A 26,111-nucleotide genomic window follows, 5' to 3' on the forward strand; every position below is an offset into this window, starting at 1 on the left:
ATGATCAAACTCACTAGTGTTTCTTTTTAGATAATTTTACTGCACTGTAACCTACATATATTATATTAAGGGTATAGGGATATTTATACAGAATTAGCTAGAGACTTTTAACACTATGATGATTTAGGTGAATTAAACTTTTAAGGTTGAAAAAGTTCATATCAATATTAACAATGCTTTCTGCAATGTTAATGTTAATAAATATAAGGTTACTTCCATTATATATCTAGAGCTAAGTAAAAATTGAAAAATAGCTGTAAGTGCATTGAAAGTTTTTATATAATAAAATTTTCTATCTTAAATTTAAAAATTATCAAGCTAAGTCTTTGATGACTATAGTAGTTAAATCTTGCAAGGTGATATTGGTTTGCTAAGAAATGTTCTTACGTTTTATTTATTTATTTATTTATTTTATCAAATTTGTACCCCGCCCTTCTCCTAGCGGACTCAGGGCGGCTTACAGCCAGTTAAAACAGATAACAATACAAAATACTAAATCTAAAAATGTAATTAAAATGAAATATTAATTATTGGCCGTTTCATTTTAAAATTATTTTAAAACCAAATTAAAATACCCCTTAGGCCAGTCCTGCTAGCTTAAATAGCCATGTCTTGAGGGCGCGGCGGAAGGAGGGGAGATCCGGAATCACCCGGATCTCTGGGGGTAGTTCGTTCCATAGGGTGGGGGCTCCAACAGAGAAGGCCCTCCCCCTGGGCGTCGCCAGCCGGCACTGTTGCTATTTTCTGCAGCTATCCTTGCTAATTGTTATTTTTTTCCCTCTGGTTTTTCTTATTTTTGGAATATATTGTAGAAAAGGCTATTTTGAAAGTTAGTTTTCTGGGAGAAGGTGTTATTTTCCTTATACCCATGAAAATAAATACACTTACACATCAAACCTTCCCAAATTGTTCAGTTCACATATTTCAAAACCATATATATATAGTTTACATATTTTTATTCCGTGTTACAAATGTCTTCTAAATTTGTAGAGATGAGATTTCTACAGATCAAATAATGCACCAAGCTGGGAAATAGAAATTGGGGGACAGTGGGGAAGAGAGAGAAAAGAAAAAATATCAGTAAAGTTGAGTTGCTTTGAGATGAGCAAAGAGATGCCATAAACTTCCTCCTGTTGTTTTCACCTAAAGATAAGAACAGTCTGTATTTATTTCCCTCAAGTTGGAACTTTGCAACTTACATATTGTACATTTATAGGCTCAGACATTAATATCTGACCTAACTAGAATTGAATACAAAAGTGAACAAGCATAGCATATCTGTTCCCACCTCTGAACCTTTGATGAGAACTACACCAAGGATGTTGCAACCCAGTCCTTCAGCCTCTTTAGCCACAAATATGACTGTTAGCTTTTACAGTCAGTAGAAGACAACCTGATGGTTAAAATGGACAGGGGATACAGATAACCTTGTCAAAAGAGGGGGCTAAGTAATCTATTACATATGAAGGAAGGTAAAATGTAAGTGGCTTGGAACATTTTTTCTATGCATTGAGCTTGTTCTTCAGACACAGTACAGGTAATCCTTGACTTACGATTGTTTGCTTAGTGACTGTTTGAAGTTCCAACCAAAACAAAAGAAGAGACAACTTGGATCCAAAATTCCAATGGTTGCCCCCCCCCAAGTGATGTCATTGCACTTTGGGTGTTTGCCAACACAGCTGCATTTATTACCATTTGCAGCGTCCCACAGACCTGTGACTGTAATTTACTACAATTTTAATGAAAATCAGTAGTTATTTCTGTTTTTTGGCTGAACTGTAGTTTCAGCAAACCATAGCTTTTCTTGATGATTGCAGCATTCACTTAATAACTTGATATTTATTTTACAACCAGCATGTTTTTTTAATGACCAAAGCAAAAAATGATGTAAAATTGAATCAGTCACATGGTAGATTCATTTTACAACCATTACAGCTTACAATTGTAATGGACAGGCTCCATTATGATCATAATTTGAGGACTATGTGTAATGCATTGCTAAATTATTTAATTCAATACACACAATCTATCTGTATTTCAAGTGTGCTTTCCCAGGTAGTAATTTCTTGCTGGAAGATGAAGCCTGACAATAGTGATGGCCCCAAGTAAACTCTCCCAAACTCTTGTTCTGAAGTAATAAATCCCCTCTGTCTTTTTGGAAAACCTCTAAGCTATATTGGGTTGCCTTCTTTTCACTGAGACCCAGCTTACACTTTTCATGAATCCAAGCTGGAGGATATGCTGCTTGATAGAATGCCCCTAGTTTCTTAGTCTGTAAATCTTCCTTCCTTCCTTCCTTCCTTCCTTCCTTCCTTCCTTCCTTCCTTCCTTCCTTCCTTCCTTCCTTCCTTCCTTCCTTCCTTCCTTCCTTCCTTCCTTCCTTCCTTCCTCCCCCTTCCTTCCTTCCTTCCTTNGCTATAATTCTCTTCTAGATATCATTTCTGGCTTCAGCTTACACAAGTCAGCAGCTCTCTGAAGAAAGTTGCTCTGCTTTGGGTTCAGTTACCCACTATCTTTACCTTTGTCAGTTCAGCTGGATGCTTATTCAGGTTAGTAAAAATTCTGCTTTTTAGTGCAGAGTTTTGGATCTGATTCCAGAAAGGAACATCAAGAGTGTTCAGGCAATGAACAAAGGGCTTCTCAGCAAACCCTAAGGGCTAAGCCTTTTCCTGGATTTATGTGGCTGCTGCCCTTTTGCTTTTGGCTAACATTCCTTTAGTACGTATTTATATTTAAGGGGGATATTTTTTCTACAAAAAGAAGCATAAATGTCTCTTCTTCTACTTTTACTTCTCCCTCCTCTCTCCTCATCCCTATTCTTCTTCTCCTCCTCTTTATATCCTACCTTTGTTTTTAACAACTGAAAATGCCATACATAATGTTCCTCTTTCCTATTTTCACTGCTACAGCAACACTAGGAGAATGACTGGCTCAAAGTCATCCAGCTGGCTTTTATTCCTAAGGGAGAACTGGAGCTCACAGTTTTGTGGTTTTTAATTCAGCATCTTAACTAATGTACCAAACTGTCTGTTGCCTGTATATAGTAATGACTCCTACTGTAATCATATTGTTTATTTCCTATTAACTTGTATTAAATTGTTGCTGCTTCTTTAACTCAAACACATATTTTCCTCAGCCCTCATTACTATTGTAAAAATATAGAAGGCTCTTTTCTTTTTAAAGGAGTAACTGACAGGTATGAAGAGTTACCCACGCTATATCTATTACACTCTTTGCATCGCAATACTGGACACTTCTAGAGAAACACATTCTGCCTTTGGTATCCTCAGTTTCCATATTGTTCTTAAGGAACAATATGTTCTTAAGGAACAATATATATACAAACTATATGTGTGTATCTGTGTGTGTGTGTGTGTGTGTGTGTGTGTGTGTGTAGGTATATACTGTGTTTCCCCCAAAATAAGACTGGGTGTTATTTTTTTTTTTGCCTCCAAAAGATGCACCAGCTCTTATTTTTGGGGGATGTCTTACTCACTTCCGGCAGCAACAGCCCCACCCAGCAGGTCCACTTCTTCTGCGGCCAAAGGAGCAGCTTCATTCTGCAGCTGCATTCCAGTCTGCATTTTGCAGTCAGACCTTTCCGGAAGGCCTATGCAGACGAGTACCGAGCTATGGATTCAATCCATAGCTCAGTCCTTGGCTGTAGAGGCCTTGCAGGGTCTTGGCTGCACAGGCCTTCTAGAAAGGCCTGTGTCTGAGAAATGCAGGCCTGGCTGCAGAAGACGCCGCAGAAGAAGTGGGCGGGTGAGGAGAGGCCTGGCTGCAAGGTAAGTGGGTGCAGGGCGCGTGGGGCAGCTCCACAACCCCACCCTAGCTTGAGTTTTAGGCATGCGCCTCGCCCCCAAAACTAGGGCTTATTTTTGGGGTAGGGCTTATATTAGGCCCACCCCAAAAATCAAGCTAGGGCTTATTTTCGGGGTATGCCTTACTTTTGGGGAAACACAGTATATGTATATAGCATGTGTAAATGTGTGTTGTGTATGTGTATGGATAAATATATATTTTCTTTTGAGAGCAGGCAACATTCCATTTTTAATATGTGACAGCAGCTTCATCTTAACTATGTTGAAGTGTTGGGTAACTAGCTGTTTCTCAGTGAGGATGCAGGTCTTCTGTCCATTCATGCTTTCCTCATACTTTTCATTTATCCCCTCTCATTAGGTCTGCTGCTGTAGTAATATTCCATCAATTCCAAGTTCTCTTGTCTTATCCATGGATGATTTGTTTCAGTTGTCCACTTACTATCAAGTTGTCCTGGTTCCCCAATATTTGATGTGGACTTTTTTAATCTGAGTGATGTCTGAGTCTGTATGACTCTCCTCATTCATGTCACATATTTTGAGATAGGCAGGTGAAGCGTTAGGGAATCTTTGCCCATGGACCCTACTGGTAAGGTAAGTATCATCCAGGATTTGACCTCTGGTCTCCTACGTCAAATATGGCATTCTAATCATGATGCTATCCAGCTGCTATCCAGCTTCTCTTTAAAACAGATCTACCAAGAAAGGATGTTTGATTATACTTCAAATAAAGTGTAAGTTATTTCTGATTTACTCCCCAGCATAAATTTCTGCATGAGTTCATTCTTCTAGAATGGCTGTACCTTTTTGTGTCCATACAACTACTTGTTATTATTACCCCATAGCAACAGAAAAATATTGCTAAAGTTAGATCTGCTGTTTGTATTTGATCTGTTTAATTCTAGAATACCAAAAGATGAGAGGCATATAATTATCAAGATTTTAAAAAATGACATTACATATCAGGAATGTACATACAAGAAATAGCAAACAAAACAAGTTCACAAGGTTTACAAGGTCCAGTTGGGTCGCTATTATCATTTAGGCAATAAGAGATAAGATGATACGTAACTGTGATTAAACAATTACAGAAAACAAGGGTAAGGACACATAGTACCAGTTCTTAGAAAATTGCATGGCTAAAAAATCTTGTTCTAAGAGGTAGAATTAATGGGATCATGGTTCTTTGGCTAAATAGAATGACAAAAATAAATACCAGGGTTCATCTGTCTGTGGCTGAAGCATGGCCCAGTTTTATTACAAGATCATGCAGCAAGATACATTCTAGCTAGCACTCTGTTTTTTTAATATCACAAAAAGAAAACAACATAGTTATAAAATGAATGCAGGGCACAGAAAGCTCCATAGGTTCATTAAAATGATGAGCTGCTAATAAATACATATACATGCATGCACCCAGAAACAAACACACACACAGTGTGTTATTTAAAATGTCTACTACATCATTTTTTCCTGATTGTATTAAGAAAATGTGTAGCCATTAATTTCCTCCTTTGACCTTTTGAAATGTTTGCCAAGGTACATTTAAACAATTGCCTATTTATCACTAAATGTTGAATTCTCAGGAGGCATGAGCTCAATAAATTTTTAGATCATTTTTAAGTTAAATGTATTAGGAATAAATTCAATGCGACTTAATGCTTCCTGCTTGCAAATGGTTCATTTAGGAGAGGAGATTTGGGTTTCAAAAGTTTTGGGGTTACTTTACCACGCAGTTTCTTTTTAAATCTTTTTTAAATTATTATTTTTATCATGCAATGTCTAGCAGAAGACCTATTTTTAGCTGCCAAGTATTGGCATTGTTTCATTTTCTCCAAATGCTCTATACCAGGGGTGTCAAACTGCCAGCCCGCAGGCTGGTTTCATCATGCGGAGGCTGCACCCACCCCAGCTCCGAAAAAAGTCAGGTGATGTGGCGAGTTTGACACCTGTGCCCTCTACAAATAGGTTTAATGATATGGGCATTCATGCAGTGGTTCTCAACCTGTGGGTTGGGACCCCATTTGGGGTCGATCGACCATTTCACGGGGGTCACCAAGCAAGGCTGTCCGCCATTTTTTTCCCCTTTTCCGGCGGGTGCCTTACCTCCCTTGGGCTGGGCCAGCTGGTGGTCGGCCTGCTCCATCTCTGCCGCTTGCCAGCTACGCCTCGGCCGGCGCAGGGGGCGGAACCACGCATGCGCGGCGCTCCCGGGCAGGGAAAGTCCTTGACTTACGACCGGTTTAGTCCTCGACTTACAACTGGTTTAGTCCTCGACTTATGACCGGTTGGGGTCGCGGCATTAAAAAGGTTGAGAACCACTGCATTAATGTAATCAGCAGTTCTATGCATGATTCAGAATAACCCTTACATATTCCAGTCTGACAAATGCAGATAGTCTGTTTTGCATGTTATGTAAATTAATTGCTAATTCTGCAATTCAGGTGAGTGGGATAAAAATTAAACAAAACATTTCTGTTGCTCTTTTTTTTACACTGTGTTGCACATGCATAAAACTGTCATCTTATCCAGGGCATACATCCCAGGGCATACTCTGTGAGGATATATTGAAAGAGGTGCCTGACCCAAGTGGTGACTTGAAATTATTTCTCCTGGATTCTACTCTAATATTTTTATCTGTTGTACATACTGCCTTTTGGTTTAGCCTATATGAATCACTGCTTTTACACAGTAGAGGCAGACCCAAGGATATTTATATTTGATACCAACCTTTAAAGATCATAAAAATTAGAACTTTTGTCCATGGAATAAATTATAGTGCTTTACGTGAACTCTTTTTCTTAAATCTAGAATATACTGGTTGCAAATACAGATTGCTACTCTTAGATCCATGCTTTTTTTTGTTTTTTGTTTTGTTTTATTTTTGAATAATAAAAACATCAGTAACTGAGCTTAAACATGCTTGGCATAAGCATACCTCCATCATAAAAATAATAATTCAAAATAATTAATTAATTACAAAAAATAAAAAAACAAGGAAAAATTCAAAGGACAGATTTGATGAACCACAAGGTCTTTTTTTGCTGTTAGTTTTCTATGTTTCTAATTGGGTTGGATGTTGCCATAAGTATATTTCTAAAAAGTTGTTTTTACAGAACTGTTAGTAAAATACTATTAAGCATATTGATTTAATGTTCCCTTTTATTCCATAGGCTGTTAATTTTTGGTATATCCTGGTGATGAACGATGAACACACAGAACGGCGTTATCTAATTTTTTTTCTTTTGGGTTGGGGTCTTCCAGCCCTTATTGTTATACTATTACTAATTATCATGCGAGGAATCTATCATCATAACTTACCACAGATTTATGGCCTGATTCATAATGACCTGTAAGTATACATATTTATTTGTTTATTTATTAAATTTATATGCCGCCTATCTCACCTAGAGGCGACATATATAATACATAATACATGTATAGTTAAACTACAAATCCCCTCACCTTACATAACTAAACTACTTTCCTGTAATTGATATGAGAGAAGTGGATTACATGACATTCTGCTCATCTAATTTAATAAAGCAGAGGAGAAATAATGACAATGTGAATAACATTGAATGACAGGACTCATTTATAAATGAATCTTCTTCATAACTATAGACATTTGTAGAATTCTAAGGCCTACTCAAATGCAATTTAAAAATCATGACAAATGTCCACTGTCAGAAAATCTTTCATATCCATATAGAAAAATTGAAGTGTTATAAATAGGGCTGTACTTCTAATACAAAACAGAAAATATTTGGAGGAAGTAGGGGTATTCCACTACCAATTGGTTCCAAGCTGCATCTTTTCCTGTATGGTCCCATAAAAATGTTCATTTCAGTAAAAAAGGTATTGATTGAATGTGGCAAGGTGTTTTGGACTTCTTGTGGATATACTGTTGGCACTTGTTTAAATCAACAAGTTAAACTATCTAGGTTATAATATTTTGCAGCTTTCTGGCATTGCTTAACAAAAATATCAACAGGCAATCAGAACTATTATAAACATTCATGAAGAATTAAAGACAAAAATAACTAATGCTCACATGTCATATCATTTTCTCTTAAAATATTGAATATTTATACGTATTCAAAGTGTCTTAGATACATAGAAATGCAATTTTTTGCCTGTTATTATTTGTCAAAATTGTAAGACACTACTATTGCATTTTGTGCAATAGTATTTTAAAGCAATGCATTTTCTGATTTTGCACATCCCCTATCATGGTAGAGTTTCTGGTCAAAGAAGCAAAATGGTTCCCTTGACTCTTATCAACACAAAAACTTGCTGGTTACATTTATTGATAGAAGTTTTTTCTGTATTAGAATTCTGGATATTTTTTTCATTTGAATTAGCAGATTAAAGTAAAGATAGTTCAAATTGAGCAAAATTCCTAAAAACTTTATGGCAGTTTCTTGGCATGTTAATATTATTATTGTTGTTGTTGTTCTTGGTCACATTGTCAGTTGATATTGGATTTGGAGTTTTATCCATCTATCAAATCCTTCCCAAGATAAGCAGCCATGGTTGTTTGATAGTGTTAATGCCATTGTGGCAGGATGTAAGCTGTTCCAACTAAAACTGCCTTGTGCAATTGACTGGTGTGATTTTGTCAATGCTGATGGGGTTCAAGTAATGCTTTAGTTGTTTGGGGATTATTGTAGGAGCCCATTATTGTTGGTACTATCTTTGCTTTCTTTTGCCACAGTTGTTCTATTTACATGTCTTTTTCTCTGACTCTTTCAGTTCTGTTCTACTGTCTTTGGGTTTTGCAGTATTCACATCCAAGAGTTTTTGTCTTTTTTTAAATCAACAATTGTTAAACCTGGGGTGTTGTGTGGCAGATGTTTTATATTTGAATTCTAAAGTCCCACAGCACTTTGGTCTTTTTCATTTTCTAACATAACTTTTTTTTAGTCCCACCAGTTCTTGCTTACAGGCAAGTGGTATTTCTTGCAGATCTTCCAATGCATCATTGTTGCTACTTTGTCGTGCTGTTGTTTGTAGTCAGACTACGCAGCCTTCTTCAAGTACTGTTACTTTAGTTTCTTTGCAGAGGTAAGATCTGCTGTCTGTTGCTGTCTTCTCAGGTCTGCCTTCATATGTATTTGTTCTTAAGTCTAGGTCTTGTGCAGCCAGAATTAGCCTTTATCATTTTCTTCAACTTTCCTGCTCTTAGCTTTTCCCTGGTGTTCTTCTTATCTGTTTTGCTGGCTAGTTCTTTTCTATTCTTCATTTGGTCTTTCTTACAGGCCAGTTTAGTCCATTTGATATTCAGTCTGCCTTTGTGGTGTATTAGATTCAGTATATCTTATTCTCTGTCCTTCAGATATTTTTCTGGTGCTCTTTTTCCTTCTTCAATTGGAAGTGTACTGGTGTACTTACAACATTCCATTCCTACCTAGGCTCCTTGGTAATTGGAGTCTGTCAAGATTGCTGTGTAGATGAAAGGCACGATTCATTGTCGTTATATTTCTGGTCTTCTTATCCAGGATTTCTTGTTCTGTTTGAGTCCAGTCCACTATTCCAGTTGTATATCAGCTGGAATTGCCCAGGAATTAATCAACTTGATTGTATTTTCTTCACTGAGTTTGGATTTTAAAATCTTCTTCCATAGGGCATCTTAATTCCTTCAGTTTCATTACTTCTCCTGTTGATGGTAAGGGTAGCACATTTTTCCAGTCCAAACTCCATTGCAATTTATGGCTGCATATTAGAGTGTTGACAAGCTATTTTATTTCAGATGGGTTTTTTTCATACAACTTTGGATTGTCTATCTAAAGGAGGTGGAATACCCTGACATATGTTTTTTTTGTTTGTTAGCCAAGACCTGACTTCTAGTTGTTTAGTATTATTGACAGAGGAATCAATGGCAAACAGTGCTGAGCATGAATCTCCTTGAAAATTTCCTTTCTTGATATTAACCTCTCCCAGTCTATCACCATTGACCAGCAACCATGTCTTCCATTGTGCCATTGATCTTTGCACAAAGTTTCTGATGTTTCAACTGACTCCTGTTATTTCTAGGCAGTTGGTTGTCCAGTCATGTGGCAAGGAGTTAAATGCCTTCTAGTAATCAATCCAAACTGTAGTAAAGTTGGGCTTCCTTCTCTTGCAGTTTGCCAAAATCATCTTATCAATTAAGAGCTGATCATTTGTTCCTTTGTTGTTTGGGCAGTTTCCTTTCTGCATGGGTGGAAAGACTTGTTTTCAGTTAGATACTGCTGGACTGCATCAGTTACCACACCAGTTAGCAATCTCATCTTCTGGGATATTTTCATGTTTTTCCCAGTCATGTTTGTAGTTCTGTATTTATATATTTTGTCATAATTCTGTAATTATGCTTAAACAGTACATTTCAGACAAAGGGGAAAAAATCCTTTTACAGAAAAATTTTTTTCCAATACTAACAAAAACATAGTGTGTCTATTTAATCCCCCACGGGTGCCTGAACATGGTGGCAACCACCATGACTAAAGCCTGGAATGAAGGGGCTCCAAATTCTGATTCACTAAAAGTATTCCTAGTGATAGATCTAACAGAAGTTGCACCTGTTGCCTCTCCCTTGTTTATTAAATTGAAAGTAGTGCTGTGTTTGTTTTAGCCATAAGACTTCAGTGAATAATTATGCATGTTATTTCATGAGTTTCTATATCTTTTAAAATATTTTGAATTTAAACAAAAACAAAATTTTCTTGGTGATAATCAACGTTATTTGATGGTTTTGTTTTGTTTGGTAATTTGCTAATTGAAAACTTGTCCTTTCCGGTTTAGATTTGCATTTAAGGAAGGTGGGTGGGAGGCTTATATTGATGGTGCAGATTTGGAACAGCAAGGCCTTATCATAAAGCAGATCTATAGCTCAGTCACACAAACAAAGAATACAACCCTGCAAACTTTAAGTTTTATGAAAAATAAATTATCCACATGTTACTATTTTAAAGACAGGTTGTATGCAGATGCTTTCTGAATCAATAGAAATTATATTTTGTAACTGAGAGGGTTAGGTTGAGCAGGCAGGGAACCTTGTTTGTCCTGAACCAAGTGTGTATATTTAAGTTGAAATACTACTTCAGAATAGCTGCCCAGTATTGTTAACACATAGTAATTACGTTCTTCCTATCCTATCCTATCCTGTCCTGTCCTATCCTATCCTGTCCTGTCCTGTCCTGTCCTGTCCTGTCCTGTCCTGTCCTGTCCTATCCTATCCTGTCCTGTCCTGTCCTGTCCCGTCCTCTCCTATCCTCTCCTCTCCTCTCCTCTCCTCTCCTATCCTATCCTATCCTATCCTATCCTATCCTATCCTATCCTATCCTAAATGAAAGGCAAAGGAAAAACAAATTCTACATTGGATAGTAACAATGGAATAAAAAACAACAACAACTAAAATGGAATAAAACATAAATAAAAACATTGTGGGAAAACTTTCTTGTAAGAGAGTCTCTGCTTCCCTTTTGTTTATTTCCACAACAAACACATATTTGTGTTTGTGTGTGTGTATGTGTGCATATTACTTTAAACATTATGGGTATTAACTATCTGAATCCTTTCAACTATTATTGAGATTAGTTTATAATATTCTTCCTAAAACAGTATTTCAATTGTCTGAATTCACTCTGCTGCGTAATGCATAGTACATATGGGAGCCATTCTTGTTCATATTCTCCAATTTTACTCTCCTCGTCTGACAATGGTGTTCCAAATTTGTTCTTACAGCTGTCAGTATATAATGTATATCTTAGTAAATTGTGACATTTTTATATCTGTACTATGGCTTTCTCACCTATGTATATGTTTTCATGAGGACAATATTATGTTCTGGGTTTCCTATTTTTTATAGCACATTTTGCTGCTTGACTTAAATGCCATAATTGAAAGCTTTTATGTAAACAGTGAAGTACATATTGACTTATTTTTATGCCAGCAATAATGTATTGTGTTCCATCCAACACAGTTTCTAATCTGTGTAGGATGATCCTAAACATTTTGCTAGTTGCAAAATTACAGATATGGTAGCAGAACATCCAGATTCAGCCATAATTTCATTCCATACAGCATTAACCTTGTGAACTCTCAAGCTGGTGGCCACTCTGTTGTTAGCATAGCTTTATTACAATCTTTACTGATTTCTCTTCAGTCGCCTGCCAAATTTCAGGGAATATTCCATCAGTTCCTATAGGCTTTTAATTTAAAGACTAGAGTGCTGATCTAAGTTTATCTTTATCCTCGTGATTTAACTTTTTAAAAAAAGAAAAACCTGTTCTAAAGTGGAGCCTAAACTCAGATAATTAATTGCCATTTTTGTCTTGATAAATATTTATGAAAGTAATTTGCATGGCTGTTTTTACTTGCTTCCTAAGTCTGAAGCAAAGTTGTCATGGATGAATAGATGGATGGATGGGTAGACAGACAGAATAGATTGGTATCAGAATCAGAGATTTTACATATAATTGAATTTTTCATTGTAGTAAAAAAGGATATGTATTGTTTCATAGAAACTGACAATTAAAATCAAATGATTTTATGGGCAGTCATGTTGGTCTCAAAAAACTTTTTAATAAATAAATTATTGAATTGTATTCAGACCAACAGTCTTGTGCAATTGATATGGTACATCTGAGAACTGTTTGTTTTGACTCATAAAGCTGCTGGCACTCAGAACAGAAAATATTTTAAAGAAAATCCCTGCTCGTGCTAGATTAGCATTTAAAGGGCTTCCCAGGATTTGCAAACACATTTCAGAGAAGAGAAACAAAAACAACAATCTCTAAACAATAACCAAGGGAAATCCAGATAATCTGGTGCAATTTAGTTTTTCTTTTTCTTTCATTTAAAAATAGATCTATACAGGAAGATTTATTAAATTAGTTGTATGGTTTCATACACAGTGAATTTTATATTCTAACTCTCTATTCAATAAATTATGAAGTGTTATCTCTGAATTTGGGGGTAGTTTTTTTTGTTTATAAAAGTATCTGCTGTATGCAGTATCTTCAGTTTCTAAATAGTGCAGTTGTATGAAATATATGTTTATGTTATTCCATTATATTTCAGGACTGAGAAGTAACACAATGTCAGCCTGCTCCAGAGGCTAATAGTGCTAGAATGAGAGGCAGATTTAGCTCCTTCCTTGGCCCATAAAATGTAATGGTAAAGTCTTCACGTAGCATAATCTGAGATAAGTGATCAGATCAAATTAGGGAAGGATAGGAATGGTAAATCCAAGAAAGTCCAAGAAGTTCACTATACTTAAATCCAAGAAATTCATTATGCTTGTTTTAAGCATTGCATTTAAACAGCAATTATGTTAAATAAGATAACGTTTGTTTCACTTCCAAGCATCCTGGATTTAATTCCTTTTGCTGACTTGGCACCTGCACAAGTCAATATGCCATCAATTAACGTCAAAGTAGAATAGAATCCAGATAGGCATTGGTAGGTAGAAGATCTTTATTTGGGGATTCAAATTAGTCCCATCATCAGGAACAGCAGAGACAGCTGTTCCATTTTTGTGACCTCTTCAAGAAACGGAGCACTTATCTAGGAAGGTTGCAAATGTAGAAAGGGCTTCCCAGAATGACGATTTATCTCCAGCTTGTGGAGGGTATTAAGGACAGCAGAGAAAGGGGTTCATTAAACTTTCTGTACATTGAACAATTATATTGTTCTTGATTTATTTTTATGAACCCACATAAACAACATGGAAATACTGAGGAAAATGAGAATGACCCAGTTAGTGCTGTGCAAACACATCATAGGTAGAAGTTATGTGATAATGACAGCATAGCAGGGCCATTATTGCTTAGTATTCAGCTGCCTAGTAAAAGTTCTTTAGGGTAGCCATTGCTTTGTCAAGAATCACCATGGACCACTTGCACGAGGAACACAGATTTGATGCCAATTGTAGATACAGCTTTTTTCTTTCTTTTCTTTTAACTCCTTCTCTTCTTTATTTCCTTCTTCTGCATCATTGCAGCCCATTGGATAGAACACTATGCCCGGTCCTCTGAATATATGCAAACATCTTTGAAAGAGTTCTTGGTTGCCCACTCCAACTTTAGATATATTTAGAATGCTTACAATTTACGGTTAACCTTGGAATGAGGAAATTCTTTTAACCTTGGAATGAGGAAAACCAGTTTTTTTCCCCTGAATTATAGCATCCAGAACTATAGCTCCTTCACTATTCGCCATCCTAGCTGTGGAGGAAACCCCAAGCTACTTTCCTCCAGCACAGGAATTTGTCATGCTTACTGCAAATTTGGGAAGTATTTGCTCCAGAGTATCCTGTTGATATCAGTTTGAAAAATACTAGTTACTTGCATTTTTCATCTCAATTATCAGTTAATTAATTTGATCTAGGGAATCTCCCTTCCTCAATATTGTAAACCAAGAATTCCTGCTATTAAAATGTTATCTAAAAATCCGAAGTATCAAGGGAATTTCATATATATGTTTTATTAACTTGTTTTGTTCTGTCAAGAATGTTCAGGATTTATCTTCTGTCTGCATTAAAATATATTGTTATGTAAGTTTAGTTCAGAGATCTTGACTAACAATACATGATCTTTTACTTTGCTTCTGGGCTTGGAACATGTGCTTGCAAACACTGGATTTATTCCTACAATTTTGGCATAAACTGTTGATAAGAAAAATGGGAAACTCCAAGAGGGAATTTTGCTAAACTCAGTGAAATGTTTTTATTTTTCTTACTTTCCTAGCAACCTGCCTTATGAGCATTAAGTAAAAAATCAGTACACACACTTCAGCTATAACAAATGTTTTGCTCTTTAACTACTTTGAGGGTTTTTCAGGACATTTTTTTATTTTTCCAGGGGAATATCAGATCCCTACTGGTGTCATAGCCACATGATGTGAAGTTTCTAGTCCCATAAATTTGAAATGTGGGCAGTTATGTACTTCTATTGCCAAGAAAAATACATAAGCTCTGTTCATGCAAAGTGTTGTTCACAGAGAATCAGGAATTTTCTGCCATTCACCAGCATCCTTGCTAATACAAAATGTGCAATCAAACAAAATATAATATTTTCATCTGAAAGTTAAGTCATGGCAACTGGATTTCTTTCCTTTTTTGGTTTGAAACATTTTGCTGCTTCTTCAAGTAGCTTCTTCAATTTGACATAAAACTTCATCAACATAATACTTTCATTTATTCACTATTTTCCTTTGAGAACTGGAGTATATTAGTCACAGAATTATTTTGTTCAGAAAGTTCAAAGATAAAATGGGAAAGAAATTGTTGATTTGTCTGGAAGTAACTATTGGTCATTACACTATTCAATACCTATGTCAATGTCTAACCTTTACTTGAGGAAAAAATAACTGTCAGTAACTGGCTGACTGGCCATACTCAGCGTGTGATCCTCTATGGAACTGCACCTACATGGAGGGAAGTGTGTAGAGGGGTGTCCCAGGGCTCTTCAACATCTTCATCAATCATTTGGATGAGAGGATAGATGGGGAACTCATCAAATGACACCAAGCTGGCAGGAATAGCAAACACTCCAGAAGATAGGCTTAAGATACAGAGGGATCTTGATAGACTTGAACATTGGGCGCTATCTAACAAAATGAAATTCAATGGTGAAAAAAGTAAGGTTCTACATTTAGGCAAAAAACCCCAAATGCACAGGCATAGTTAGGTAGTACCTTGCTCAATAATAGCAACTGTGAGAGGGATCTCGGAGTCCTAGTGGACAATCACTTAAATATGAGCCAGCAGTGTGCTGCAGCTGCCAAAAAAGCCAACACAGTGCTAGGCTGCATTAACAGAGGGATAAAATCAAGATCACATGAAGTGTTAATACCACTTTACAATGTCTTGGTAAGGCCACACCCGGAATACTACATCCAGTTTTGGTCACCACGATGTAAAAAAGATGTTGAGACTCTAGAGAGAGTACAGAAGAGCAGCAAAGATATTAGGGGACTGGAGGCTAAAACATATAAGGAACGGTTGCTGGAATTAGGTATGTCTAGTTTAATGAAGAGAAGGACAAGGGATGACATAATAGTAGTGTTCCAGTAAGAGAGAAGCAACCTAGAACTAAGGAAAAATTTCCTGACAGTTAGAACAATTAATCAGTGGAACAACCTGCCTCCAGAAGCGGTGAATGCTCCAACACTGGCAGTTTTTAAGAAGAGACTGGACAGCCATTTGTCTGAAATGGTATAGGGTTTCCTGCCTGAGCAGGGGGTTGGACTAGATGACCTCCAAGGTCACCTCCATCATCATCATCATCATCATCATCATCATCATCATCATTATTATTATTATTATTATTATTTACTAGTAATTAAATTTTGGGAAGCACAACAGCCTCAACTAGGCCAGACAGATGCATGATATCTGTACAGTCCTTCTGAGAGCAAGCAAACATCTACAAATCGTTTATTGTGTTCACAATAAAATAAAAACTTGTAATTAAACTAATTAGTAATCAACTTTTATTATTTTAGCAGACACCATGTGTCTTTTATTTAGATGTTAGCTTGTTTGTTCTGTAGGTAAGGACACAGTGGTGACTGTTAAAATCATGGAAATTTGTATCAAGCATTTGTATCATTATTTGTATTAGTATCTGTTCAGCAACACTATGCAGCACAAACAGCCAATAAGAAATTGATCAATTCTTATTTCCTGCCCATCAACTGGGAAAAAAAAGCAGACATAGTTCTTTTGATAAGAGAACCTTGGTTCAGGTCTCTGCTGCAATCTTTAAATGGACGATTTCAAGCTATTTACGGTTGAACAAAAATTACTGTATTGCATTCTGAGATACTGTATTATAAAACATATTGTGATAATTGCTTTAACACTTGTCTATGTGAACTCAAAACAACAAGTAGAACAATAAACCTATTTTCATATTATAAAACTGTTATTAAAACAGAATATCTAAAACTTTGATCATTCTACTGAAAGTATCACATTCTACACAGCTCCCAACTTTAATCTGTGGTCAGCAAAAACAAAAGCAAACAGACACTCAAATAACATTTACTTATATTATAAGTTGTCACCACTCCTCACTGAGCAGCACAATCAGGTCAGAGATTTGGCATGCAATTGGAGAACTATGCAACTGACATTGCAAATAGGAAGGAAAGGACCACGCAGGAACAGAAGATAAGGTTTGAAAATAGTCATGCACACACATTGGACTGAAGGCAGGATATGCATAGAGACACAATATCTGACAGATCCAATAGACCCCCATCCTGAAGTATATTTATATATATAGCCACAGTGACAGCTGCCAGAGCATCAACATAATCTGGTTTTTTCTTTCAATCATTAGCACTACCTATTATTAAACATCACTTGAAACTTTAGGGTGCAATAAATTCATAATATCAGCTGTCTAAAACAATATGCTGGGTATTTCACAAACAGGAAATTCATAATTGTCTGAAGAACATTTGGACATCATAATTCTCTTTAGAGCCCCTCTTAATCTGTTTCAGCCAAATCAGCATAGAGTCCTAGTCAGTACACTTGCAATAATAAAAATGCCAAGTAATAAGCTTCATGCTTGTCCACATTTTATTTCTGTGTGCTGCAGAGATATGATAATACAAATTCTTGCAGATGAAAGCTTGGGTTCCATAGATGACTTCTAAACTTGATTTTCCAAGTGCAACAGGGTTTCCTTCCTTATTTCTAAAATGTTTCATATTCAAACGTATACTCAGTATATATTTTTCTTGTGTGCAAAGTAATAGTTCTTGAGAGTTATATACAGTCCATTGAGACTTAACATTAGTAGAGAAAAATAGAAGATTAACTTAGGTCACTTTCATAAGACAGCTTATTATCATCTATTGTAAAAAAAAATAATTCTGATAAGTGATGTGAATCCTATGGTGACCCCTGAACTTTGCACTGGCTAAAAAACTGGCTTTTCCAATTTTGGAGGCAGGTTTCCTCAGAATGGCTGCCTGCCTTTGGAATATACTGCTTATTTTTCAGAAAGCTGTAAAAACTGTGGCTGTTTGGGGGGGAAATTGAGTACATGAGAACTAATGAGCTCACTACTGGTTTCAACCTTGTTTTATCTTAATTTTCTTAATTTTTTATGTTAGCTTAATTTTGTTATAATCTGCTATTTTCTAATTTACATTTAATGCTCTTTTAAGCTGTTATTAGTTACTCTGTTAACTGTTATCCAACCAACTTACTCAAACGGGCAGGATACAAATCCCATAACTAAATAAAGACTCAGAGCACTACAAGTTCCCCTCCCTCCCATAGGGCCTGCCCAGCCATCGCATATAACTCTCTGCCAAGAGAGCTCAGACCCTTCTATGCAATAGGTGGAGATACCAAAGTGGATGATTTATACATTTAATTAGTACAATAATTTGTTTGTATCTGCTTTTTCTCATATTCTTACATTCTGAAAATAGTAAGGTTGGCAGATGCACACTGCATTTTTGTAATAGTAATTTATACTATAAATCAACTTTCTTCAAAATAAATCAGTTCAGAAATGAAAGGGCAAAAGACAGAAAACTTCACAATGGTTTATCTAACAGTGCAGAACTAGACTTCTAGGTATACTCATTGGAAATAGTAAAGATATACTGGTAATGATATTTATTTTTAAAGTCTGCTTATCAATATTCAATTTAATCTTCCAAGAAGATAAAATCTGGTGATTGTGTATTTCCATAATGGTGTGGATAGATAGAAATTAATTGTAAAAAAGAAACATCTTGATAAATTTTTTGAATGGATATGTTTGCTCTTACAGAGTTCCAACTACAAATAATCCCCAAGTTACAACTTTTCGCTTAGCGATAATTCAAAATGACAATGCTACTGGAAAAAAATTGACTTACCACTGGTTCTTGCACTTATAACTGTTGCAGCATCCCCATGGTCACATGATCAAAATTAAGGTGCTTGGCAACTGTCATGTATTTACCATGATTGCAGCATCCCAGAGTCATATGATCGCCATTTGCAACCTTCCCAAGTCACTTAATCACTGCATGATACATTTAACAACTGCAGTGATTCACTTAACAACCATGTCCAAAAAGGTCCTAAAATCGGGCAGAACTCATTTAAAAATTGTTTTGTTTAGCAGCAGAAATTCTGTCCCAGCTGTGGCCCAAAGGTCTATGGAGATTCTCAATCATCATGGTTGTCCCACAGGTGCTTTTCGAAAACCAACTTTCTTGGTTTTTTCTTTGAAAACATTTTGCTTGTCATCCAGGAAGCTTCTTCAGTTCTCTTCTCAGAATTGAAGAAGCTTCTTGGATAAGAAGGGAAATGTTTTCAAGGAAAAACCAAGAAAGTCCAGTTGCCTTTTGAAAAGCACCTGTGGGACAACCATGATGATTGAGAATCTCCATAGACATTTGTCCCAATTGTAGTCATAAGTCAAGGACTATCTATAAGAAAGCTTTTACTGATCATACAATATTGCTTATAATTAATCAGAATTGATCAATGAGGAGATATTCCTGAACATTTTGTTGAGATGCAACACTTTTCTTATCTAATGAATGTACAAAAGGGCAACAGTGGGATTGCTAGAACATGTTAATGGCTTATTTTTCTTTCCGGTTTGAAAAAATGAGCATGAAACAATTGGCTATTGAAGTTGGTAAGGAGTCAGAGGTTTCCAGACCTATGCTGAAGTTAAAAAAAAACCCTGTGCCTCAATATCCAATTCAGTGCAAAAGTTCTTTAAATACAATTATGTTTTGTGAACCAAATAATGTTGCTATTGGCATTCTATATAAATAAGTATTCTGGTGAAGTAACTGAATGGTACATTTTCCTAGAAGCTAAAATATTCCTGGACTAAGTCAATTCTCATTTATTCACATCCAAAGAACCCAGCATAATTGGGTTTACAGGAGGCAAGTATTAATAGATTTTCGCTTTGGTTTCTGAATGGGTGAGGTCTAGCCCTATCCACTTCTCCAACTGAAAAAGGAAAAATAGAGGGAGAAAAGTTATGGCAAAAAGAAACCAACAGTTGCTTTATTTAGAATGGAACCTTTTATTATATGCCAATCATTTTTGGTTTTATATATGTTTTAAAGAAATTCTGAATGCGGTAACCGATGATAAATTTAAAAAATGCATTTTTTTTAATAGTGCTACTAAGTTTGATATTAGATAAATGTACAAATAGGAGGGTTTTTTGAACGAGTTTAGCTTTTTTTCTATTGGGAAAACTGCATTTATAAAAACTTTTATTATACTTAAAAAAAGTTAATCCCATTTTGACAATCACTGTCTCTTATAAATCCAAGATACATGAAATAATTAAAGACCATTTGAATTTCCTTTTAACTCTTGAAAATCATATGGTTAAACACCATGTGTGGGTGACTTCTACACTCCAGACAAAGTTCCTATAATATTTGAAAATGACTCTGTTTTCTTTTTCCATTTCAGATGCTTCATTCCAAATATTTACGGAGCCCTTTTTACTGCTGCCCTGGTACCACTAGTATGCCTGGTGGTAGTATTTGTGGTGTTCATCCATGTTTATCAAGTGACACCCCAGTGGAAAGCTTATGATGATGTATTTAGAGGAAGAACCAATGCAGCAGGTATGAAATATGAAATATGTGATGAAGCCAACAAAGCAGATTTTTCTAAATTTTAGGCCTTCTAACTATATTGCCTTTTTATACTTGCAATAACTCTATGTTGTCAGATAAAAATGTAACTGATGTAATATTTTGGCCTGGATATGTAGCAATACAAAATGCTTTATTAGTTGAATTTTTTACAGAAAAGCTTTCTGCTTATTTCCATTGTAAAACATATATCTATTGATGGGTCCCAATTTAGTTCTATTTTGAACCACCAATTAAAATTAACAAGATCTAAAATAGAATAGAATAACAGAGTTGGAAGTGACCTTATAGGTCCTTTAGTCTAACCTCCTGCTATACCATTTCTGACTGATGGCTATCCAGTGTCTTCTTGAAAGCTTCCAGTGATGAAGCACCCACAACATCTGAAGGCAAACTGTTCCATTGATTGATTGTCAAGACTAACTTCTAAATTGATTGATTTTGAGGAAACTATTGTTAAAGGAGAACTTAGAACACATGAAATAGATTTCTGTCTCCTTATTTATAGTGCATTAGTCACAATGAGCTGATTAACCTTAATACACAGAAAAAAAACTTTAAGACTGAATTGAAGGTTTGAAGTATCCTGCATATTTGTGCTGGAAAACATCGGTAGAAAGCAAATAGCTTCCAAAGGGAGAGATTGAAAAGGTTCAATTTTATATGCTGCAGGGCTGAATTTGTGCATTTTACATTAGCACAAATTGAAAAATAAAAGTTCCAAATGAGGACTCAGTTCTTTTTTTTATCCTATCTAAATCTGGCATAAAGGTACCTTAAAACAGTGTTTCTCAACTTTGACCACTTTAAGGTATGTAGACTTCAACTCCAGAATTCCCAAGCCAGCATGGGTAAAACTCTCAGGATTCCCCAGCTAGTCTACACATTTAAAATTGACAGGATTGAGAAACACTGCCTCAAACTTTCTTGCAAGTACATCAGATTTGTCTGCTGTGCCTGGCATCTCTTCTCCAGATATTCAGCAGAGCATTTGTCCTGCTGGGCTACTTGGAAAGATTTTTCCTTATAGAGCATAGCTAAAACAGTCTTATTCAAAACCTCCCAATCATCACAAAGCATGTTCTGGCTAGCACTTAGCACAAAAAAAAGATTATCAAGAAAGAAAACCAAAACTGCCTCCAGAGAAGATACACCTTCAATCTAAATCCATGCAGAATCTTTCTCTAGATGCTCATGCTAGACTAATATAAAAGAATGTGATGATTCCCAGTTATCAAGGTTTTCTGAAGATGGATTGAAAATAGTCCTTTCAGTTGCATTTAGAAAACAATAGGAAGTCAGTGCAGATCCTGGAGTGATATGAGTGACTGTTCTCACATGGAGAACAGGTGGAAGAAAGGGGAGGATGGCTGCAGTGTTTGATAGAGGACACCTGTTGGGCTTGAATTTCACTAGGATGTTTTCAGTTATAATGCTCCTATCTCTTGCAAAGGTCAGATCTTTGTGTTAAGGTTCTCCTTTTTTTATTATACAGTCCTTTGCATTTAATGATAGCTTTACAATTTTTAGGCTGTTTCGCACTTTGCTGAAGATGCTATATTCCTTGCTACATGCAGTCATCCTTTTGCTGGCTTGGCAGGATGGAAAGGTCAAAGGATGCCATTTTAACATGTATTTAGGCACTTGGGGTGAGGAGAATTCAATGTGTCTTCTCATTTTGATAAATGATAAATGATATAATTGAGATAATTAGATTAGACTCGAGAAGATATGTGTGGGGAAGAGTTGTTAATGAAGCAGAGTTCTTGCATATTTAAACTATGCAAATCCAAAACTATTAAGTGCACATTTAGAAGTATGTATTTAAAAATCTGTGTCCTTTGCTTTTTGTCCATCTAGTGGTATGTGGGGAATGGGAAATAAGAAGAAGAGCCAGAGGCCGGAAAACCAGCATATGGAAGATATCTCAGTCCACAGAAGAAGAGGTGTTTGAGAGGCATTTTAGAAGGGACCCTCACTAGTTTTCCATAGAGTAAAAGGAAAGGATGGGAGTAATTCGTTCAGCCTTGCAAAACTCTGTTAATGTAACCTTACAATTAAGACAGAGCTAGGGTTCATTGTTATGCTTTTTATCTGAACTACCTCGAAAAGCCAACACTCTCTTAATGGTGGGATCAACAGTCTATCCCGAGCTTCTCAGTAGTAGTAAATCAACAGGTAGCAATGATTTATTAGGAGTTGCTAGTCAGCTATAGCTACTGATGGTTTTGAAGGGCTATTGTTAATTTCTTTCTTCCAACTAGATATCAATTGTGCACAGATATAAATAGAAACTGGCAAGATGTTGTGTTTGCACAATATACTGACCAAAACCATTTCAGCCACCCTGGCATGTTGTTCCAATCCAGCCCTTTTGGTTAACTCATTCTTCTGTACATTATGTAAATCCAGAAAAATGGATTTAGTAAACTATCGTTAAGTAACCCTGTATGCAAATGTGTGAACATAGAATGGAAGTTTCCCCTAGTAAGGATACTGCTTGGTGACTTGGCCACTGATGTCCTTCTTATAGGAATTTAGCTGTTTAATCTCTCCAGTCATTTATTTCTAACAGTGAATATATTTTGCAGCCTGCTGTAAGCTAAATTGTACAAGGTCAACAGAGTTTCCCGTGTTTTAGGGAAATAACATTTAACTAGAGGAAGTAACACATAGGGATTTTTAACAACAAAAAAATCATCTCACTATGAAACAGTATGGACATGCGTTTCTGAGAGAAGTTTAATAACTCAGATAATTTCTAAATCTCCATTTATTTTAACATTTCAGTCATATTTTAAGGGTGGCATTTGCTTGAGTTAAACTCAAATAAAATAATTAAGTAGTTCTATTTATGTGATATTGTATACATTTAAAATATTAGGGATCCTATTAGTATTGTCTGCATTTGTTTTATTTTAATCCTGTGTGAGCCTATTTCTACACATGGGAAGAGAGTTTGCTAGTGAATTTACTGTTGGCGTAAACCATGGACCCTGAAATGCATTGTTTAGTCAGAAAAAAAATTAGTACAACATAATCATAAATCTACTCTGTCACACATATTCACATATTGCTACAGTGTTATTAAAATAGAAAGGAGATTGTCTTGTTTCTTTTAGATTCTGCTGAAATTAAGTTGTACTAAGAATAGCAGTGCACTCTATGATATAAAAGGCACTTCCAAGTCAGTAGCTCTTCATAGTGTGACTAAATATTTTTAATATTATTAGCTGCCCAGGGTCATGTATTGATATGGGCAGCCATATAAATAAAACCAATCCAAGGGCATTCAGATAGGGCTTTACCTATGAATAAAGAGGTCTGTGCAGAGATCATGTATAGATGCACATATAGCACCATGCAACAGTGCATTTTTTCCTGTGGTTAAATGGTAGCAGTTGCATGATTATAGGAAAATATATAATGCTTCCAATAGATGTTATGTGCAAGTCTGTGCATATTCTGAATCATCTTTAGCTCTTTTAATCTTGATCTCTCACAGCTGTACATATGTATTCCTGTGCTTATGTTCATTTTGTATGATATACTTAAAGAATAATTCTCATGACTTTTGTTATCACAATATATGTGAGGCAAAGTGGATTATTGCCCTTATCACCTCTTTTTGTCATGGCTAATTGGCCATCAGAGGCAACTAAAGAGGATGAGGGAGAGAATTGCTAAGTGAATCACATCTGGCCCATTTTAAAATCAACATGTAGACACAGAGTATTAATATGCAACAATGTTGATAAGATATGTGGTGTCTACTGGCTTTTTTAACAGAAAAAGAATATGGCTTGGCAATTAAAGCCATGATGTAACACACATTATGAGAATGGCATTAATTGATCTGTATGTATGTATGTTTGCGGGTTTATTGTGGGTGACATGCAATATGTTTCAACCATCTGGAACTAGTTTTGGTTCAACCATTTTCTGTAGCACATATACTCCATCTAATAATAAAAAAACATGTGATACTGTTTAAAGACCAGTCCATTAGTAGATCACCTAATATGATGAAAAGTCGTTCCTTGAGTTATAAAAGAGGGTGAATTTTTAATATAACTGGTTGATAAATGAAAAGTTCTCACTATTTCTTAAAGTACCTTCTTTAAGTCGTAGAGATTCGTCTCTCATTGTATTTATAAAAGGGAGAAAGGCATCTTCCTTAAGGAAGGTATAATTTATTGAGAATGATAAACTGTGTCAACAACTCAACTCATGCATACATATTTTGCAATATATTGGATGCCAAAAAATAGGAGCTGCTTTTTTAAGGAACAAAGTACTTTTGCTGGTCTTTTAAATCTCTGTTTCTATTTAGATGTTGCATGTTTGTCAAGTGAGTGCTTCTTTGTCTTACTACTTCAGAGTACCAGACTTTCATGTGTGGAAAATGAGTATTTAGGATATATATATATATATATATATATATATATATATATATATATATATATATATATATATATATATATATATATATATATATAATTAGCTCTCAACTTACAAGATGATAATCATTCCTAAGCAAATTGTTAAAATAAAAAAAAAGAAACTGTAGAAAAAAAAGTTGTCCAGCTGATTGGCTCCTATTACTTTTGCCTCTCTATTAATCTTTCCCTTCTCACAATACCATAATCACCAAGGAAAGTATTGTCTGTGCTTTATGAATCTGGGGAATATTTCAGAATTGACCAAGTCTTATGTTCTATATAAGTTATGAAACACACTGAAGCTTCATAACTCTAGTTGCTGTTATTGATTTGGAAACTTTTTTTCTATGATAAGCAAATTAAGTTAAATAATTACATCATTTTCTTACCTCTGTATCTCATTAATTCTGAACACTAGAAAGTGGCAGAAGAAAGTGACAACTTCTGCAAAAGAAACTTGGACCAATTTATTTTGCTACATTATTTTTAAAGAAATGGGGCATCTCCACTAAGACAACTACAGTCCTTTTAAATAGATCTTCAGCTGAGATGAGTTTGAATATTAGTAGCTCAGGTTGGTAGATGGGCTGTTGGTTTGATCTCCAAGCTTGGGGGTCATCTTCAGTGCACTTTGAATTGTGCTCATCTGTCAGAGCATTGGCCTTTAGGTACCTTTTTCTGTGATGTAAATTGGTGTGGGTGTTATTTGTTTGGATGTTTCTGAGTCATGGTCTGGTTTCGGGCTGTTTGATTGGCTGGTTGTTGTTGCTCAGCCATAGTCTTTGGTGTTTAAATATTGTCTGTGTGATGCAAATGGTGTTTGTTCATTTGGTTGCCTCTGAGTCATGGTCTGGTTTCAGGTTTTTTGGCTGGCTGGCTGTTGTTGTTGAGATGTGGTCTGGTTTCTTGTGAGGGGTTTCAGGGATCACAACATGAGGCAATCATTCTCAGTTGACAAAAAGGCAGATTTCACCTGCCCCCATGCATGGACTGTTTTAGTTTGACTCTGTAACATATGTGTAGGGGTGATCAGGAAAACAGCTTTTGGATTCTTCAATATCTAGTATACTGATGAATTCTGGTTTGAAAATATGTTAGCCAGCCATTGTCTCCTTTGGGACATATGTGTAGGAAAGTGTTCATAGGAATGTGTTCTGTATGTGTATTTTTGAAGCTTTCTAGAGCTATATGAATAAATTGTCTTTACAAA

General features: G+C 35.8%; 1 protein-coding gene across 1 annotated transcript in view; it reads left to right on the top strand.

Annotated features, from left to right (window-relative positions):
• The window catches only part of LOC107294753 (adhesion G-protein coupled receptor V1-like), a gene marked incomplete at its 5' end in the record, with an annotated part of 172,964 nt that overhangs the window by 108,796 nt on the left and 38,057 nt on the right, over positions 1 to 26,111 (top strand). Inside the window, 3 exon segments of the mRNA XM_015824010.1 lie at positions 2,433 to 2,549; positions 6,995 to 7,173; positions 20,272 to 20,429. Of these exon segments, the coding sequence (XP_015679496.1) occupies positions 2,433 to 2,549; positions 6,995 to 7,173; positions 20,272 to 20,429 (454 nt within the window).

Source organism: Protobothrops mucrosquamatus, unplaced genomic scaffold (assembly GCF_001527695.2).
Source record: "Protobothrops mucrosquamatus isolate PMUCROS unplaced genomic scaffold, P.Mucros_1.0 scaffold2076, whole genome shotgun sequence".
Lineage (NCBI taxonomy): Eukaryota > Metazoa > Chordata > Lepidosauria > Squamata > Viperidae > Protobothrops > Protobothrops mucrosquamatus.